This window comes from Ostrea edulis, chromosome 3 (genome assembly GCF_947568905.1).
Source record: "Ostrea edulis chromosome 3, xbOstEdul1.1, whole genome shotgun sequence".
NCBI classification, from domain to species: domain Eukaryota; kingdom Metazoa; phylum Mollusca; class Bivalvia; order Ostreida; family Ostreidae; genus Ostrea; species Ostrea edulis.
In genome coordinates this window covers 67,540,809-67,562,302 of record NC_079166.1, presented here as the reverse complement: position 1 = coordinate 67,562,302, position 21,494 = coordinate 67,540,809, and the positions used below count along the sequence as shown (strand labels likewise).

At 36.2% G+C, this 21,494-nt stretch overlaps 1 protein-coding gene across 2 annotated transcripts; it reads left to right on the top strand.

Moving 5' to 3' along the window:
• Window positions 1-6,988: 6,988 nt before the first annotated feature.
• LOC125677734 (toll-like receptor Tollo) lies at window positions 6,989-19,457 on the top strand. Of its 2 annotated transcripts, none has more exons than XM_048915895.2 (2): window positions 6,989-7,442; window positions 15,351-19,457. In XM_048915895.2, coding segments are annotated over exons 1-2 (3,546 nt in total). In that variant the 5' UTR covers window positions 6,989-7,440; the 3' UTR covers window positions 18,895-19,457. The 2 variants fall into 2 exon arrangements, with proteins under 2 accessions (XP_048771852.2, XP_048771851.2); XM_048915894.2 differs by lacking the exon at window positions 6,989-7,442 and adding an exon at window positions 11,907-12,211.
• Window positions 19,458-21,494: the final 2,037 nt, after the last annotated feature.

Here is a 21,494-nt window from a genome sequence, read left to right as displayed (position 1 = left end):
AACTCTTGTTCTCTATTCTTTGTGCTGTTTTATATCTAGGCCCAAGTTATAATTGTGTTGGAGAGATAAAAAAAAAAGAGGAGGAAGCATGGGATAGGTCTAGTGGTCAACTGCCTGTAGCTGTGAATTTGTTTCTAAGCGTCGTATAGACCAGAGGAAAGGGGGGGGGGGGGGGGCTACTCAGCAGAGTATGAATCTGGGCGTCATGAAATAGTTACACTATGCATGCGAATTCTGTTACGATATGGATCTAACAGAGGTTGCTTTTTCTTCTGATTGCATACAAATGGAAGTAATAGGAGCCACAGATTACAGTGTAATGCTTCGTTGCATGTTAACTAGCGGATGCACACAAATAAAAAATTCAGAAATTCCGTAGAGTGTAGTGCTCATTAAAGAGTTGCAATTTGCCACATGATGGAGAGAATTACGTAATTCCTCGAAAAACAAATTTTATGCAACAAATTACCCAAATGCCATCATAAAGGGTTAGTCATTGAATGGCAAAGAATCCAATCCCTTCCATTAATCCCATTAGAGAAATCTACCCTGCCGCTCACAACAATTGAAATTTGAATAAAATGCACAATATTTCTCATTTCTGGTCCTATGGGAACAAGTCGTGATCAATCATGTAATGACTTTGTCAATAAAAGGGCAAGAAAATAATTCACTCAAACGCTCGTTCTGTTTTAGTAACACTGAAAATACAACTGGCGATGCTTCTCTCGTGGGGAAACGTTTGCCGCCAATCCCCTGATTTACATACAGCGAAATGGAAACCATTTATAGACAAGTTGCTGAACGGTTGATTTTATTCCTTGTCGAAGTCTTTCAGAGCTAGGAATATTGTCATAAAAGGGTCGTAACGTTGCATTGTTTTGACATTAAGGGAATTCACTTGTCTGACTTTTGTAGTAGAATTTCGTCCATACATCACCCTAGCATGACAAATAGACAACGTAGACGATCAGGAAGCATTTAAACAGATCGACTCCCGGGTGAAAGGACAAGGAACATCATAAAGTGTTTCTATTGATCCAATCAATATAATGTTAAATTACATGATCACGTTGCTATCCAGGTGCAAAAGTCGAAACTATTATCGAAATTATTATAATTAATCTGTTTAAATTTTACAATGTAGTTCACGTTTAATGCTTTTTGACACATTAAAAGGTTTTGGTTAGTGTTCAATAAATCACACAAGACGCAGATGGCATTTATAAAAGGACACCAATAATTAGAGAAAAGCAAAGAGGTAAATCAAAACGTTACCCATCAAGGACCATGAACAAGACTGAAAGAGTATACCCACTCTCAAACAGACCCCTCTCTCCAACAGACATTAAAACGAAAAACGAGGGCTCCGCAAAGCAGAACATCCCTACCAATGCGATATATATCGTAATATAGCATTACTACATGCGCAATATGGAATCAGAAACACAAAGAATTCCGCACAGTGCGCTCTAGAGACGACTTTTGTACTCAAACTTGAAAACTGTAAGGAGTCATCTTGGTGTAAGAAAACATCTATATCATTTAAAACAAGTATGCAACAAACACTATACTTTACACGGAAATGATGGTAGCTCTTGTAACCTTGACCCTTGACATTCTTTTAAGGCCAATATGGAGGGACCAGGATTCATTCCTGGGAGATTCATAAAAATGAAAAAATGATATTCAAATCTTGTACACAAATAATGCCAAAATGTTCTTTCAAATGAGAAACTAGAATATGTATTCAAAGTGTCATGCTTTCATGACTGATGCGATATCGTTAAAATATTTTATCTATAACATTGCAAACTGATAGGAACTTTATACAGAGTGTCATTCCTGCAAGTTTGACAAAATTCGGGAACGAAATGTAGCTTAAATCTAGTAAACAAGACTGAACCAACGAACGAATAATATACATGTACAAACGAACGGGCAATATTCATCTGTTGAACGTAGTCTGGATCAATTCAGCGATTGTTTATATTCTCATAAACGTAATATTGTTCAATACTTTAATCTGAAACCAAAGCGAGGCTTATTAAAATACTTATAAGGATGCCGATTGACAAGTTCAAAAAGGGCATGCGCAACTCATATCAAAGAAGCCTTTCGGTAATCATAATATGATTAGTCTCGCTTTCCCATAGTCTGACGCATGCCTGACCCAATTTCCGCTACGCTACATTAGTGGAAATTGGGTCAGGCATGCGCCAGACTAGCTTTCCCAGGACTTTCACTCTCGAGACCCTGCGAGTGCAAAGTCTCGAGAGCGAGAGTATGGGGAAAGCAAGACTGGTATCACAAATATAGCTTTTTAACAAAGCTTGCACAGTAAACTGATATAAATGTATATGCTTTAAGTTTTTATATTTTTATTAAATGACCACATAATCGAACGTTTCTAAAATGGTAAATCTTATATAAAATCAAGTTTTAAAAAAACACCTTCTAGAAACTACTGTACAATAATTTTTCTAGTATGACCTTGAAGTAGACATGATATATGTACTAAAAAATAGAAAGCATTGTTTCTTTTTAATCTTTAAAAAAAAGTGAAAAACAGATGTTCAGCGTGTTTAATTTTTCACATAGCAAGAAACAAAGACTACTAAATAGCTGAAAATTGTCCAAATTTTATCAAGAAGAATTTCAAGGTTTGCGTGCAGAAAAAGACCAATTCTGTTATTTGTTGAATTATAGAAACGTTTTTGATAGTTGTTATGAATAAGATTAAAATGTCAGTTTCCTTACGTTGCATTTTTTTCTTCTTCTTTTCGTTTTCTCTCTCTTTTTTAAAGATTGAAAATTATGTAAAATTGTTAAGTCGTACCTATTTTAGATCATCATGAAATTATCTCCTTTGCGTTGAACAAAATTTCAACCAATGAAATGAATTAGAATTTTCACATCATACATTTTCTACCAATCACAAAGGAGAGGAAGTGCATTGTCCGAAGACTGTATAATACTTCAACTATATGATACCGTCTTGCAAGGAAAACGGTAATTTGATAAACACACACAAATAATCAACATGAAATGAAAAATGTAGATGAAAAATAACCTGTGAAATAGGATGTGAAAACTATTTATGGAACCTCATCACGTAACAGATGAAAAAGTTGAAGATAACGTACAGTAATCAAAATATCCCATAAATCCTATAGAGAGTGCAAGTAAAGAGAAGGAATCTAATGGCAACCTAAGATGGATACCGTACGCAAACAAGCAAAATTTTGAAGCCGTTCGATTACTTTTGATTAATGTTCAAAGTTATACCCTATCACAACCAGACGTCCCGGGTTTGACTGTTGACCCCGGCGCTGCGTCACTAACTGTTCCTTCACCAATTAGCGCCCGGCATTAGGCATGGAAATCCCGGTGTTGTAGCATAGACTTTCCCTCGCATAGACTTTCCCCCCGGAAAAACGGGCCCAGGATAAATTTTCCCCACAGGGGGAAAAAGCGCCCCAGCATATAATTTCCCCCTATGTACAAAGTCAGTATAGAGTTTCCCCCTGAAAGGAAAAACCACCCTGTTTTAGAATTTCCCACTCCGGTTTCCGGTTTCATTTGCTATAGTAAGCTGAAGATAACGAACAGTGATCAATCTCGTAAATCCCATTGTTATAGTTTAATGAAATAGATATGCACTCATTGATATTATGATATTCATAAAATAAACGAATATTTATTTGAGATGTTGAAGTTGGGTTTACACACTGAAAGCTTTGAATTGCATATAGTAAATACAATATGCTTCCCCAAAGACTTAAACGATGGTCATTTTCATTAGCATTTTTCGTAAAAAGTCGACTAAAAGATATACAATTAAAATATCTAAAAAGTAAAGTAGACGCACTGTATAAATCAAAGTAATTTAATTTTTTCGAAATTTTGAATCAAAATAACTTTAACTTCTTCCCAACTTCATTTTTTCAAATGTTAGATAATAATAAATAACGGCAAAGACTTGAGATGTCTTAATGAATTTTGATATACCATTACACGATTTGAATAATTTCCTTCTTGAAAAAAGCAAGAGAATTCTAGTAATAGAAGTGGAAACGGATACATAGCTTAAATGTAAAAAAAAAAAAAAAAAAAAAAAAAAAAAAAAAAAAAAAAAAAAAGGGGGGGGGTCTGTCATTTTGGGGGAAATTCTATACTGGGGATGGTTTTTCCTAGGGGGAAATTGGACAAGGGTTAATTCTTCCTAGGGGGAAATTATATGTCAGGCCCATCTTTCCCGGGGGAATGTCTATCCCGGGCCCGTTTTTTCGGGGGGAAAGTCTATGCAGGGGAAAATGTTATGCTACAACACCGGGTCTGTCGGATATGACCTTATAACCGGAAGTCCCGTGTCACGATCAGCAACCCTCACTGATACTGTCCTGAACGCCATGCATGGATCTAAATTTGTGGCACTAAAGGTGGTGACGTTTCTATACGAGTGTAATTTTCTCAAACAGTATTCCCGCAGATACGTGGCATTATAAAGCTCTGAAATGCGAAAATGTCACTAGGGGTTTATTCTTAACCATTGTGATACATCCACGACTCGAATTTCAATCTATTTTCAATAAAGACCTTTTGACACAAATCCGAGACTCGGATGACAACTTCATCACCATGGTAAAATAAGATAAAATACCTGCTGCCTTGTGAAATTGCATACTTTAATGTGTGTATGTTACGGTTCTAGAACACAGAGAATCATTACTGAAACTTGTATCATATTCCAGGAACAGAGTTGTGATGAATATAAAGCACCTTGCTCGTCTGTCTATTTTGATGGTTATATGCTTTGCGTACAAAAATTTGACAAGTTCAAAAAGGACAACACATATCAAAAACTTTCTTTCTAAGGCAGATTTGTATGAAGCAGAATTTATATAAAAACTTCTAGGTGAGAAGAAAAAATATCTTGCTGTCTCCTGTGTCAATTCGAGATTTTATCTGTTAACAATAATAGTTTTCATTCATTTGTCGATTCAATATACTTATATACTCTTTATATTTAGATATTTTTAATATTGAAAGTAGATATTAACGGCAAACTAACAACTATATGACAAACGGTATGATGTCAGCTTCTCCATTGACAACTTCCCATATTTAGCAATATTCCATTATCACCTGCCTATGGTGTTTATATCTCAACTGATTCGATACACAAGAGTTTGGTTTTGCGTATGGTCAGATTTTAAATCATGACAAACAAGTTGATGGTGCAGGGGTTTCAACAGTCTCGTTTAAAGTCAGCATTTCGCAAACACTATGGTCGCTATAACGATCTAATCTGCCAATACAACCTATCAGTGGTTCAAATGCTGTCTGACGTGTTTCATACCGAATGTTAGGCCGTTCTTGGCACACTGATTTTGACTACGGATAACTCAGTCTATCTGATCAAGATATCGGGCTCACGCCGGGTGTGACCGGTCTTACTCCCCCTAGGCACCTGATCCCACCTCTGGTATATCCAGGGGTCCGTGTTTGCACAACTCTCTATTTTGTATTGCTTATAGGAGTTACGAGATTGATCACTGTTCGTTATCTTTACCTTTCATTCGGAATTTGGAAACACTTATCAAACCCACAGTTGCCTGCCATCATGACTATAAATACCCCCACCCCAGTCTTTTATTTACAAAAATATTAGTTATAGATGTAGAAATTGCCATTATCTTGCACCTTTGATATATATCCAAAATCATAAAATTGAATTTGGAGATATATTAAAGGTGCAAAACGAAAATATTTAAACGTTTTTTTTTCGTATAGTAAAATGGGTAATTAACTGAAAACGGGTTACACTAATTGATTCCACAAGTAATATTTTTGTAAACAAAAGAGGGGACGTAAGCATGTCCTGGACATCTGTGATCAAACCAGGGCAGGAATGGCTTCCATGAAGAATGTTGTAAAAGTTAAAAATATCACGCGGTGACTATAACTTCTGATATGAATACATGTACTCATGTGTATCCCTGTGTGTGTATATATACGAGTATTTCATATCCGACTTTTGTAAAACTTTCAGATATTGCAGTACTTTGGATTTCATTAGTCAAAAGACCCCAGATTTGGGTGTGTATTGCGGATCCCTCCCTACCACGTGTTCTGTTTTCCCAATCTTTTATTTAGATTGATTTCTGTGTAATACGAATAAGTCTAGGGTGACACATACAAGTACGAGACAAAATCATACAATCATTTAAATCGGAAATAAAAATTGATTATTGAACAAAAGAAACGACGTAATGATGATAATAGTGATAACAATAGCGATATGATTCAGACAAGACCGGGTTACTGTTCAACAATCTGTAACGAGCGATATTGAGAACAGGTCCTCAAAAGGATTAATAATGATCAATTATATTAGATCGACGTAACTTGTTTTTCCATCCGCAATTTAAACTCAAGAGTTATTAGACAACATACGCTCGTGTTCATTTAATATTAAATTGACATTAAACAAAGAAAACAAACCTGACTTTGTTTACATATCAAGTTTGTTTTGATTCATAATTAGCTATATAGCGCGATTTGTGCCGAACTGTTATTTGAACATTGTGATAATGAGGGTCTTCTCCATCAATCAATGTATTGAGCTTTTGTTTACTATTTATCTTCTGTGACAATTTCGTGAGCAGGCTTGAAGCCTGGTTGTCTTATTCTACAAGTAAACAGTGCCACAGTACAGGGGGGCGGATCTCCAGAATCAAATGAAAAATACACATAAACTCTTAGAACCCAGTCAGACATCAAATTAACGGACCAAGGATAATTAGGAGGATTTACAAAACAACACTCTGACGAAAACGATTCGAAAATGCTTTTAAAAGGCTTAATGATTCTCATCACTAGTAGTTACAAATTCCGATAAATGACATTTATATTTTCTACGTATATTATATACATAAAAAATCATTGTTGTATATCCAGGAAACTGCTGGAAATGATTGTACGACCTGTTGTTATAGAAGATAAATCACAGGGCTACATGTAATAGTTTCACATGGTTATTACTTTCGGTCTATTCTTGTCGTGCTAGTTTCACCGCTCGCTGAGATCTCAGCTTGTAAAGAGGCTGGCCCAGCACTTCAAATTGTTTTATACATCAAGTGTAATCCCGTCTTGCCACACTACACGAAGAGACGCCAATTTGTTCGGTTTCAAGATGCAGACGGCGCTTTCTTTGCTCTGATGAGAGGAATTTTTTTTTTTAATTTCAGGCTGAATATATTGATTAAGAAGTTTTTAATTTCCGGCAAGGATGAAAAAATAGCTGGAGGCTGTGCGATGTGACATTATCGAACAGATTGTATTAAAACGAAAATGTGGGAAATCAGGTTGGGCCTTGGGTTTGAAAGTTATGGATGTGATTTGTTTGATTTTCAATGGATATTCGCATGAAAAAACATGTAAGTCTCTCTCTCTCTTCTCTCTCTATCTCTCTCTTGCTGTCATTATACGAATTTCAAAATAACCCACAATTTAATTATTATTTTTTTAAAAACCAACAACATAGGTTGTAAACCAAAAAGTTTACTACCGTGGTATGGGAATACATTTATCAGCTGTAACAAAGTTTTTCGGTCAATTCTCTGTTAGAATCAGTGAGAGAGGGGGTACGGTGGCTTTTATCTCGACAGGGAGATGTGTGCATGTATGATAACGCGATATAATCTACAGAAAGCCATCCAAGAGAAATAAACCAAAAACTATCAAACCAGTATCAAGTACCGACAAAAAAGCAGAATTTTCCGTTGCTAGACGGCCACTTTCTTCTTTCATGCCTTTTTGCTATTTTTTCTCCGTTATCCTAAGCAAAGAATTTAGAGTTAGTCATGTTTGTTTATAATTTCGTGTAAGATTGTGATTCTTAACCGTGGCACTGGATGGTAAGAGTGGGTCTAACAGGAATCAGATGGCCCTGTTTTCCTTCCCTGTGGTTCGTGCTAATTAGTTAAGCTCCCCTTCCCATAAACATGCGCTACTCACGTGAATAAACTAAAATGATATTTGTGACGAACAAAATGGTCATTTGTAATTATATTGGGGAAAAAATTAAGAAAGAGTGAGATGGAGAGAGAGATAGGGAAAGAAATGGAGAGAGGTGCAACAGAGTTATTAATGCAATCAATCTCTGCAACCTTAAGGCGTATGCACGTGTTGTGTGTATATTGATCTCCGATATGAATAACTCATAAACGACATCTGATTTGAAAAAAAATGAAAGGGAAGATCCTATACAATAAAATAGAAACACACTGAGCGTTCTTTATCCACACGATGTGTAGATGGTGTGTTCGAGTCCCGCAAAAGTGTTAAGGCTTTTTAAAGAAATCATTCTGCTCTGCTACATGAGCCAAAATTTCAAATCATTATTACACATATCCTATAGTCTTCATTCAAGGACAATTGTAATTGGTTTGTTACAATACAACTCCATGTACGTAAGCACATACTAGTGTACTTTTTACATACACCACAACATACTTTATTTGAAACAAAGAAGTTTGAATTTAAAAAAACAAACCAAAAACGAACAGTATTACTCAGAGTATGAAAATTTGAAATTCCTCTTTGATATAGGAAGAATTTAACTATTCCTCATATTGTTTTTACTATATTGTTTACCTGGTTTTTCCTGGGGCCGTTACCGCCTTTTTGTTATGCAAAAACAGGAAAATTCTTTCAATCCCACTGCCAAATCAATAGAAATTTGAATGGGTGTTATGAACACTGAAATTGATTACAGTATGAAATTCATTCCTTCGTTGATCATTTGGAATATAGACAGTTTAAGTTTTATAAGTCAGGAGATATAAAAACAGTTTAAGTTTTATAAGTCAGGAGATAGATGGACAGTTTAAGTTTTATAAGTCAGGAGATAGATAGACAGTTTAAGTTTTATAAGTCAGGAGATAGATAGACAGTTTAAGTTTTATAAGTCAGGAGATAGATAGACAGTTTAAGGTTTATAAGTCAGGAGATAGATAGACAGTTTAAGTTTTATAAGTCAGGAGATAGATAGACAGTTTAAATTTTATAAGTCAGGAAGATTGTCGTGTCTTGCGTATCGCCGGTTGCTCAAAATCCCTTCTCAGGGAATCTGTACGCTTTAGATTTCCATGGATGAAAGTGCCTACTTCAAGAAATATTTAGAATAGGACATCAAACATTCATATTTGTTGGGATAAGCTCGGGTGTCCGTTAGAAATAATATTATAGTGTCATTAGACTGAAGATGTCTTACTTTATTCACTTCGTGAATAGATAACTCAAGTATGTGTACATGTATCTATTACAAGAAGTTGTTGAAAGAATGGCATACAGATAGTTAAGAAAATCTCACTTCTAACAGTCCGGGGGGTTAATTACCCTTCTAATTGTCCGGGGGCAGAACGGCAGAGAAATGATTACCCTCTAACAGTCCGGGGTGGGGGATAATTACCCTTCTAATAGTCCGGGGGAGGGGGACGGAACGGCGGGGAAATAATTACCCAAAAGTCCGGAGGGGGGGGCAGAACGACGGGAAATAATTACCCAACAGTCCGGGGTGGGGGATAATTACCCTTCTAATAGTCCGGGGGAGGGGGACGGAACGGCGGGGAAATAATTACCCAAAAGTCCGGGGGGGGGGGGGTCAGAACGACGGGAAATAATTACCCAACAGTCCGGAGTGGGGGATAATTACCCTTCTAATAGTCCGGGGAGGGGGGCGGAACGGCGGGGAAATAATTACCCAAAAGTCCGGGGGGGGGGGGGACAAAACGACGGGAAATAATTACCCAACAGTCCGGGGGTGGGGCAGAACGGCGGAGAAATAATTACCCTTCTAATAGTCCGGGGGGAGGGGGGGGGGAAGAACGATGGGAAATAAATACCCTACTGAATGAAAATTTATTAACTATGCCCGTTTCTTTGTTAGCTTGTCTTATTCCTTTTACATAAAATTATCCTCTGCTATATATATATATATATATATATATTATCATTTAGGTGAAAAAATAAAACTCACGTCTCTACTTACTTTAGACTTATGTTGTACTATTTTTAGACTTATGTTTTTGAAATGAAGTGAACTAGAATAACAATTATTGTTGAATCATCGAAACCGAGCTAAAAATGACCGATCAAGCATCGTTTTGTTAAGCTCTACCTGTTTTAGTAGCTGGTTTCAATAATATAAACTATTGGTCATATGATATACAAAATTATTGGCCATATGATATACAAAACTATTAGTCATATAATATACAAACTATTAGGCATATAATATACAAACTATTCGTCATATAATATACAAACTATTCGTCATATAATATACAAACTATTCGTCATATAATATACAAACTATTAGGCATATAATATACAAACTATTAGGCATATAATATACAAACTATTCGTCATATAATATACAAAACTATTAGTCATACATGTATAATATACAAAACTATTAGTCATACATGTATAATATACAAAACTATTAGTCATATACACATGTAATAAACTATTCGTCGTATAATATACAAAAACTATTAGTCGTATAATATATAGACTTATTTTCAACTAGGTGTTGCACTCTAGCTGGAAACAAAGATGACCGACCACGTATCGTTTCTTTGGCTCTAGTAGCCAGATCTATGTTAACAATTGATAAAGCAATTCTTGCCGTTTTTAAGGTCAATACGACGCTTTCCTTACCTGAGAAGAACAATATTCAACGAGAACGGAGCGTGAGGGTAAATATTGTACTTCGAGGATAGTTAAAGCATTGTATTGACCAATAGATTGGCAATATCTGTGTGATATTAAATTTTATGAAGTCGACTTCAACATAGCATAGTCGTTCTGTCGTCTTAACTACATGTAGGCCCATATCGACATTGTATATAACAAATGACTGAGATTATGACTTCCTAATTATGTAGCCAAACCTTTTAGTAACTGGAGTAGCAAAGTGTGAACTTTTATTTTTACACAAGCTAACCATTTTTTTGTTCATGATAATTTGGATTCAACAGCTGCGTAGTACTTTTGAATTAGCATTTATTACGCTCGAGAATTTTTTACTCATATGGTGACCATTGCCGGCGAAGGGCTGCAAAATTTAGCCCTATGCTCGACGCTGACGGCTTTTGAGTAGAGCTCTTTATCGTGCCAAGACCGCCCCATTTCGTCGCCTCTTACGACAAGCAAGGGATACTAAGGACCTATTTTGACCCGGATCCTCTCAAAAGAAATAATATTATAATTATGATCTGGTGGAAATATGAATAGGACCCCCCCCCCTTTCCCATCCGTCTCCCCAACTTTCTGATGCCCCTGTAATTCCATATGTTGAACATGGACCATGTTAAAACTTTTCCATACATGAATAGTCAATGTACCTCACAGACATGTACAATGCCATTGATACGCCCTCATTCGCCAAAATGTTGTCTGTTCTCCATTCTAATTAAAGCTTGAATAATCTTTAGCGCCCCCCCCCCCTCCTTTTTTAATACAAAATTTGACCACAGCTGACAAGAACACTCATGAAGGAATCGATATCGGGCATTCATATTGCCATGTGAAAATCAAACCGATATCGATAAAATATCACATTTCGGAAAACGGACGTGTGGTTCCGCATTTATATTTGATTGTGACGTAGGCCGAGTATAGGAACTTTGGAAAGATGGTTGTGCTAAAGCAGTGAATTTTAACGCAACAACACGAGGCAGACATACAATCTGCTTAATTGATATATCTGAAAAAATAGTGGCAGAAATATGTCACCATATTTCCACTTTTCTCCTTTTATACCGTGTGGTGTTTCGTAACAATTAAGTATAAAATTGCAACCTTTAAGATTTAAAGCAAAGGGCGTGTATAATAGACACAGTCATCGGACAAGATCGCACGTGGGTGTTCCCAAAATCAATGGATCTTTATACTTTCATTACATTTTGACATTTGTACCCACAGGTACACGTGGACACGTAGATTAAAGCGATAACATTATTGAGCAATCGAAGCACATGAAGCATGCATGATATAATGTTAAAAGAGCCACTCCGTAAATCCTTTTTATATTACGAGAGAAATGAGTATCGGAATATACGAGTATGCAGGTCGTGATAAAGATATTCTGTACAGGCACCATCTATTCAATATATGGAATATAAAAATTAATGGGGAGGTATGTTTTAATTCTTTTAAGGAATCTTTGAATTACCATGTCAGCATTGTTTTAAAAAATTATAGATTTGACTAATCTGATATATACAAGAATTGTACGTTATGATCACAGGAATGTTTATAATTATCTTTCAAAATACCATACATGTACGTATATATATCTTGCAAGTACACCGATACATACCGGTATATCTATATATGTGTACAGTTGTACAATATTGATGAAGGAAATTCATGTTTAGAATTATACTATTTTGAGATTTCTATTATTCAACTGTGATGACGAATATAGCAAAAAGAAACAGAATAGTGTATAAATTTACTTTTGATACTTTTGAAATAGTTACCTTTACATGTAAAAATATACCATTGTCTGAATAAGTTAAACAAATCATCATGTCTCCAGAGCTATTTCTATATACTTAATACAATAGAACAGGACAAGCCATACCATAGATATGTATTTCCTTATTCCTGGGCATGCCGTTTTTTTTTTTGTTTTTTTTTTTTTTTAGCTCACCTGAGCCAAACGCTTAAGTGAGCTTTTCTGATCAAAATTTGTCCGACGTCTGTTGTCGTCGTTATCAGCGTCGCGTTGTCGTTAACTTTTCATATTTACATATTTTTCTTCAGAACCACCCAATAAATTTTAATCAAATTTGGTACATATCATCCTTGGGTGAAGGGGATTCAAGTTTGTTCAAATCATAGGCCCTGCCACTTCGAAGGAGAGATCATCAAGAAAATGGTCATAAATAAATCTTGTCAAGTACCAGGGAAGTCGACATACATGCAAGCTTCCTGCCACAAAGTACATGTCACCCCCGCCCCCTAATGTTTACTCGAGGACATAAAGAAATCAAATATTTTTAAAGGGGCATTAGCTGTACAGGTGATGGCAACCCTTTCCCCCCCAAAATTTCGCAATAGCATATTAATAGGTAATGAAACCATTTATTTTCTATGAAAACAAGAGAAACCAAATACGCTTTTAGTGTACAAAAATATATAAGGAAGAATTATTGTCTTGCAGGACAATAACTATTTAATTATCAAAATTACATATTCATGTGCCTATTTGAGGTGAAAAAGTGTTTGAAATAATCAAATGATCGTTTTATTACTGAAATATATAATATAGAGCAATTTTCATTGAATTCAATTTCTGGTGACAAAATGACGGCTAATGCCCCTGTAAAATCTTGCTGAAAACAACAGGGCTATGATTAGCCATAATAATCTGCAAGCATCCCTAGGTACTGTAGATTCAATTTTGTTCAAATTGTGGTCCCTGGAAGTAGGGATCTAAATTTTACATTATCAGATACAGTTAGTCCAACTTAGAATTTGTTTAATTTAAGGGCCTTGTGGATACAATAAAAGATCGACGTTTTATATGGGGATATACGGGGAATAGATAAACAAATTCTTTTCAAGAGTAGCAGGACCACACTAAATCACATCCAAATACTCCCAAGTTGTGTGTTCTCAATAGCAGGACCACACTAAATCACATCCAAATACTCCCAAGTTGTGTGGACTCAAGCTTTTCTTTTTATATCCCCGCGACTATTATAGTAGGGTGCATATTTTTTTCTGTCTGTGAAAGATGATGATAACGAAAAGTGATCAATCTCATAACTCCTATAAGCAATACAAAATGAAGAGCTCAGTAAACACGGACCAAAGGTGGGATCAGGTGCCTAGGAGGAGTAAGAATCCCCTGTCGACCGGTCACATCCGCCGTGAGCTTTATATCTTGATTATGTAAGCGGAGTTATCCGTAGTCAAAATCAGTGTACCAAGAACGGCATAACAATCAGTATGAAACAAGTCAGACAGCATTTGACACAATGATAGGTTGTATTGGCAAACTAGATCATTATTACGAACATAGAATTTGCGAAATGCTGACTTTAAACGAGACTGTTGAAATCCCTGCACCATCAACTTGTTTGGCAACAGCTTGCCTCGATTTCAAAACTGACTATACGCAGAACAAGCTCTTGTGTATCGAATCAGTTGAGAGATATAAACACCATATGTAGATGATAATGGGATATTGCTACATAAATATGGGAAGTTGACGATGGAGAAGCTGAAATCATCCCGTTTGTCATAAAGTTGAGTTGTTAGTTTTGCCGTTAATATTTCCAATAAAATATCTAAAGTATGAAGCAAAAATGAACGATTCTGTGGTGTACAGCAGGAGATTTTTCTTCTCACGTAGAACTTCAAATAAATTCTGCTTTATAAGAATATAAAAAACAGGTCAGCTACATTGTAACAAAGGAGCACAATTCGTGCCCATGTCTGTCTGCCTGCCCGAAACTTTAGACTTGCTCACATTTGAATAATGAGTGATGGGGCTGTCATACTTCATATGTGCATCCTTGTGACAAGACCACCTACTTTTCAGAGGGAAAACACTAATTTAATATCTCCTGAACTATTTAACATAAATATTTCAAATTTTGTGTATATATTTCTTATGGCACGAACTTTCATTTATACCATGATCTTTGACCTGGTGACATTGACCTCCAGAACATTGCATCAAGGTCATGTTAGTGGTATTGAGGTATACACATATTGTGTGAATTTAAAAGTTCGGCTATGTCATGACCATTTAGGGCTAAGTTGATCACAATATGGGGTTAAAATGTTTCATCGGAATAAAGATAAAAATCACAACAGCTGAACAACAGTAGGGCAAATGTAACTCAGTTGAGCAATGTGGCCCATGGGTCTCGTTTCACACTATAAAACCCCTTTCCACATAGCGGATTTGAACTGGAGGATTTGATATTATCCGTGAGAAATTGTAATTTCATGCTAAGAGCCATGTTGTGGTTCATGAATTCTCTTGTTCTCTACCAAACACGTCGCGTCTTGAACGCAATAGTTTCAAGTTCCCGATATTATCATTGACATCAATACGAATTGCATATGTGTGAATTTAATGTACAGCTGAAATGAAATTAATCCATATCAATATACACACTGAATCTTTTTCTTACAATTTCACATTTCATTTGGTAAATATCATCATGCAATTTAAACATGAAATATGAAAATAATTGTCGAAAATAATTTTTTATTTGTTTCTAGCAAAACGTTTCCCCTTTTTATCTCTTCAGGGAGCATTTCGTTCTATTAGGAGTCCTCGTGCTTGCTGGACTAACGCTGGGTGCCGATGTCTTGACGTCATATCCTTGCCCAAGACAGTGCGATTGTTACCAAGGGAACATGGAAGAAGAGGTCGTGAGCGTGGTGTGTCGCCTAGACTACATTCAACAGACCGTGAATTTCTCCGTGATCCGCACTGAGGTTACTAGTATACTATATATTCTGTGTACCTCAGAAGACACGGTCTCGCATGTGGTTGATAACATGTTCAATACCCTCAACTCCTTCATGGGACTCAGCATCGAAAATTGCAGAATTTCGTACATGCCGGAAAAATTCTTGGCGGGAATGCGATCACTAGAACAAATTGAAATCAAATCAGCAGGGACATTAGAGATGGAAAATTCTGTATTTTATCAAGTATCAAAACTTACCCACATTACGGTTACATCAAGTCAAGTGACCAAAATGCCTGACCTCTGTCAGTCGTCGAACTTGAAGTACGTGAATATTACAAACAATGACCTTCACTCTATATCATCGTCTGGTGTTGTCTGTGAAAATAAAACAATTCTATCGAAACTGTCCACTTTAATTTTGGATAGAAACTCAATTTTCAACATTTCGTCAGGTAGTCTAAAGTCCGTGCCAAACTTGACGGACTTGCGCATTGCTGATGGCAACCTTTTGGATTTAGAAGGAAGTGCTTTAGCAGACGTGACAAAGATAATATATCTCGACATTACAAATAACGCCATTTCCGAGGTACCAGCATCCCTATTTAGTGCCAACCGTGAGTTAAAGGTGTTAGGACTGGGTAGAAATCCGTTAGGGTTCATCGAAACGGGAACATTTTCAAACCTAGCAAATTTACTAGTTTTGACTCTAGACGACTCTGGCTTGAATGACACTGTGTGGGATTCGTTACGGCCCCTCCGTCAGCTGAAAGACTTGCAGTTGCAAGGCAACTACATCACTGAATTGAATCGGACCGTTTTAGATCAGCTCATCTCTTTGCAAAATCTTGATCTTAGAAACAACAGCATTTCAAATTTGTTCACTGGAATGTTTAAAAGCTTGTTTCAATTGCAATTTTTGCATCTAAGTCAAAACAATTTATCCGTTATAAAAAATGGAACATTTGTTGGCCTTCAGAAACTCATGACTCTAGATTTACATGGAAATAAAATTGCGACGATTGAGGAATCCGCATTAGCAGGCTTAGACATTCTATCAGAACTCGATCTTTCAGATAATGCGCTAATGGATATACCCGACTTTAACAGTGTACAAACAATGCAATCGCTGGATCTGAGTTCAAATCGCATACATACTTTGTCTTCCAATTCCTTCCAAGGACTTAAACATCTTGTAAAACTAAATCTCGCACGAAATCTTTTAACTACAATTGTAAATAGCGTGTTCATATATTCTCAAAACCTTGAGATTCTCGATCTATCTTTCAATCAAATACGAGGTATTCATAGAGAAGCTTTTGAAGGACTGCAGAGCTTATCAAAGCTGTCATTTCGAAGCAACCGCTTGGAAAATATTTCCATGGTTCCGCAGAATTTACCCGCTCTTAAATCGTTGGATTTAAGCTCCAATATGTTGTTAACTAAACTATCGAACGGGATGTTTCCAGAAAATATTGAAAAACTGGATTTGTCTTACAACAATATCAGTGACATCACAGAATACGCCTTCTATAGTTATCAAGGACTCCACATCTTGTCTCTAAAAGGCAATAGACTGACGACACTTTCAATGAACGATCTCGCTGTCCCTATCAAGAGGAATAAAACGATGATGGTCTACATCGCAGAAAATCCTTTCAATTGTGACTGTGAACTGATTTGGTTGAGGAAGAAAGTGAGTGAAGTGAGCATGGACACGGGGTTCCCCGTGGTAGGTGACATGTTCTCCCTGCAATGTCAATCTGGTTATAGGATTGAAACGCCCGTTCCATTTTATACAGTACAAATTGACGACATGTTGTGCATGTATGACAAGGTATGCGACAGTGAGTGCTTTTGCTGTGACTTTGATCCATGCGATTGTAAGTTTGTCTGCCCGCGTGGGTGTTCGTGTTACAGCAGTTCAGACTACATGACGACGCATTTTGTCCAGTGCTCAAATCGAGGATTCAAAGAGTTACCAGCTAGTTTTCCGGCCTTAACAACGGAACTGTCGATGGACGGAAACAATATTTCCGAAATAAACAGTAACGATTTCGTTGGGCTCATATACCTGAGAGTGATACATCTCAACCACAGTGGTATCACAACGCTGGCCAACTACAGCTTTATTGGACTGCGACAGTTAAAAGTTCTTTACCTAAACAATAATGACATTCAGAGTATCACAGCTGGAGTTTTCACCAACCTCTGGAATTTGACGGAGCTTCATCTGGAGTACAACAGGATTTCGTTCATAGAGGAGGGGGCATTTTCATCTCTGACTTCGATATCTGCCCTCTATCTGAACCATAACGAATTAGTCACACTCCCAGACTCAGCACTTAAACTAGCATGGATTCTACACAATTCAACTTTGGCAGAAAATAAGTGGTCATGTGATTGCAGTTTTATGGTGTTCTTCCTCCCTTTTTTGACGAACAGATCAGCAGCAATTGCTGATTATAGCAACATGTACTGTACAGATTTAAATAAGAGAATCAGCTTCAGAGAGGTGACTACTAAAGTGTGTCCCAATATTACGTCTGCAATAGTTACCGATGTGAAGAAGCTAGATGGACTCTTCAGAAATTCGCCCACCATTTTGATTATTTTTGCCGCCGTAGCCGTTTTCATCATTGTGACGACATCTATTATTGCACTCTTAATTTGTTACTGGAAACCAATAAGATTTTATATACACAAAAAATGTAAATGTGGAGGATCAAAACGGGGTGTCGAAGAAGACAAACTGTATGACGCCTTCGTTGCTTATAGCCATAAAGACGATGACTATGTCACAAGAGAATTTATTCCACGTCTTGAGAAGGAACAACGATATAGACTGTGCGTGTATTATAGGGATTTCCCGGTAGGCGGGACCATAGCAGAGGCAGTCGTCTGCAGCATTAGCCGATCTAAAAGAACGATTCTGTTGGTGTCCAAAAATTTCAATGATCATGAATGGAAGAATAGTGCTTTCCACAACTCGTTTCAAACTCTGTTTAGACAGAAGAGAAACAATCTCATCGTTGTCTTTCTGGAGGACACGAGGGGAATAGACTTAGACAGAAATTTAAATATTCTTGTGAAATCGCATCCAGTGATCAGTTATCGGGACATGTGTTTCTGGGAGAAGCTCCAATATATGATGGGTCAGTCAAAACGATCCATCATGAGAAATAACACCCCTGATATAATTCTCAATCATAACTATTCTCCCCAAGATGATGATGGATACGAAACGCCCGTGTCATCGTCTGCTAGTCAGACGGAAACGGACAAATGTTCCGGTTTGGAGAGATGTTCTCTCGAAAGCATTAATAATATCTACGAAGAAATCAGGTCTTCAAAACTATCTGACATCAGTGCGTTATAGAATAGTGTCTGCATTTTTTTTTTATAAATAAAAAGTTGTATATATTGTATATTAAGAAATACCGTTCAACATTTAAAATATTCAAATTTTAGCAGCTTAAAAATTTACAATATTGTGTTATATTTACAGTTTACATTGTCCTTTATTTTACAAATGTCAGCTTACATATTTAATGTGTATTTATAGGCCTATGTTAATTATATGGGCTTTCAATGTATGTATATACAATGTACGTGCAATTTTATGTCTAGTCATGCAAAATATCGAAAACACCCGATAAAGACCCCACTACATACTGTACAATTAGTGAACGCAATATACTGTGAAATCAGATTTAATTAATATTATCGAGGAACAGAAAGTGGGTTCTTGTGAAGAATTGTTTGATCCTCGATATCATGTTACCAGGACATGAACTCATATATACAATGTATGTACAGTTTCCAGTATCAAGCAGCGGCCCGACAGTCGATGCGAGGGCTATAGGATATATTGGGCGAGGTTTGATAAAGCTTGATGATTACATGCTTCGTAATAAAATACAATGTGGATATAAAAAAAAATGATTACATTTATTATTTACAAGCTCTTGGTTTATATATATACATGAGATTAAAAAATTGCCCATCAAATATGGTCTCATGCAGACCGCAAGTGATACATGTATGTACATGCAATTTATTTAAATCTACACTTTGAGGAAACCACATAACGCGTATCGAGTTCTATCATGCCATGTCTTGTGGATTTAAATAAGGAAGAATCTCAGGTATTCCCCAAATTCCTAGATATCTTCCTTTTTAGGGTGCGCTACCCTTCATTTGTACAATGTAATTACAAATAACCCAGAACTAGTGGGCCCAGAGAACACAGAGAGTAGTAAACAGCCCACCGCTGTATAGACAGAAAGGTTTTCCATGAAGCTCACTACACGCGAGAACTACAATTTTTATTTCCAAGTTGCAGTATTCTTTTTCGACATTTACTATTGACATTTATTAGCATCATTAGTTGTTAATGCATCAAAGGTATTAATTAATCTAAAATGACTCCATGACCATATATAACAAAAACCCCACACAAACAAGCAGACAATAAAAAGGAGAAGTCGACTAAAAATAACTTTAGTAAGAACAAGATTTTGTTTATGAAAGATGCACTACACCACTTTACTGACATTTTGAATCAAAATACAAAATCTAATCTCAACATGAATTTTATTGACTTATCAATATTTCCTTGATTAAATCGATTTGAGAGACTCGAGTCCACTCGCATGTTATGGTCAGAGAGCCCGTCAACACTACATGTAGTATGTAGTCCCTTGACCAGTCTATAGAACTTTAAAGCAATACTAGCTCTCATTTTGGTGTCGAAAATATTTTTGTTGCAAAATTGTGATTTACTATTTCAATGACAGAGAAAAAAAAATAAGGTTTGTAAGTTTCTGTTATTAATACATATACATGTAAATTACATTTATATATTAAAAAAAAAATTAAAAAAAATAAAAATCTTTATTTTGATAAAATCTTAAAGTTAGTATTAATTTTATCAATGACTATGGTTAAATTTACATAAAAAACTATCATGATAGCACATTTTTACAACAAAATAAATTTTTCAGATTGAAGAGCTAATATTACTTTTTAAAAGTGAATCATCATGCGTTATTCTGCATAATCGTCTTCTGCTAAGCAAATTGTAAATTTTGAAGCTTTCTCAATGAAGCTACCGAGTTAACTATATTGGTCGGGATTACGTGTCAGTAAAATGCACTTGTTTTCTGCGGAAACAATCACTTTAGAGATAATTGCTTAATCTAATTAAGGCTATTCTCGAGAGTACGTATCATCTCGTTAAAAAAAATAAGGATCAAACGGTATTGGGTTAAAACGTTATATACTTGCACTAAAGAATTTGATCAAGTGAATATGTGTCCATTTACGTATACACAGAGATAACTTGTGCAAATCCCATAAAGATACAAAGTCAAATAAAAAAGCATCAACCTCCCTCCTCTCATACGACATTTGATAAGTCTTTCAAAGTGTTTTAAATGATTCACCCAACAAACAGGTCATTAATCTTTCTCAATAAAAGTCTCACCAAGTATTTGTGTGACTCAAGGACCCAAATTTCCTCACAATTAGCAGCGAGATGACGGCATCTTGTCACCTCAAGTGGGTGACCGCAATTTCACGATATCTAAATGTAACCCAAGTATGTCACTCAAAATGAAACCTGTGTCTATGGAAACCATTGTTCAGATTCCTGACTTATGATGTGCTGATTTTCCAGCATTTGAATCACTACTGCAGTTGTCAAACAATGGTTGCCTTCTCGTAAAGTACTTATGGCATATCCTATCGCTGAATGCGCCTGGAGTGCCCGGTAGTATTTGTTTAATTGTAACAAACTTACGTGTACAGTATCGTGCGTCTTCAGTAGCAAGGCTAAGAAGTGGGCTACTAACAATACAATGGTCACTGTTCTCATCGTGCACGGTACAACAGCCCTAGCGCAACTCTTCATGGCATCATTCTGATCAGTACCAACGACACAAGGAACGGACTATTGTACCTTTTAAAGTTTTCAAT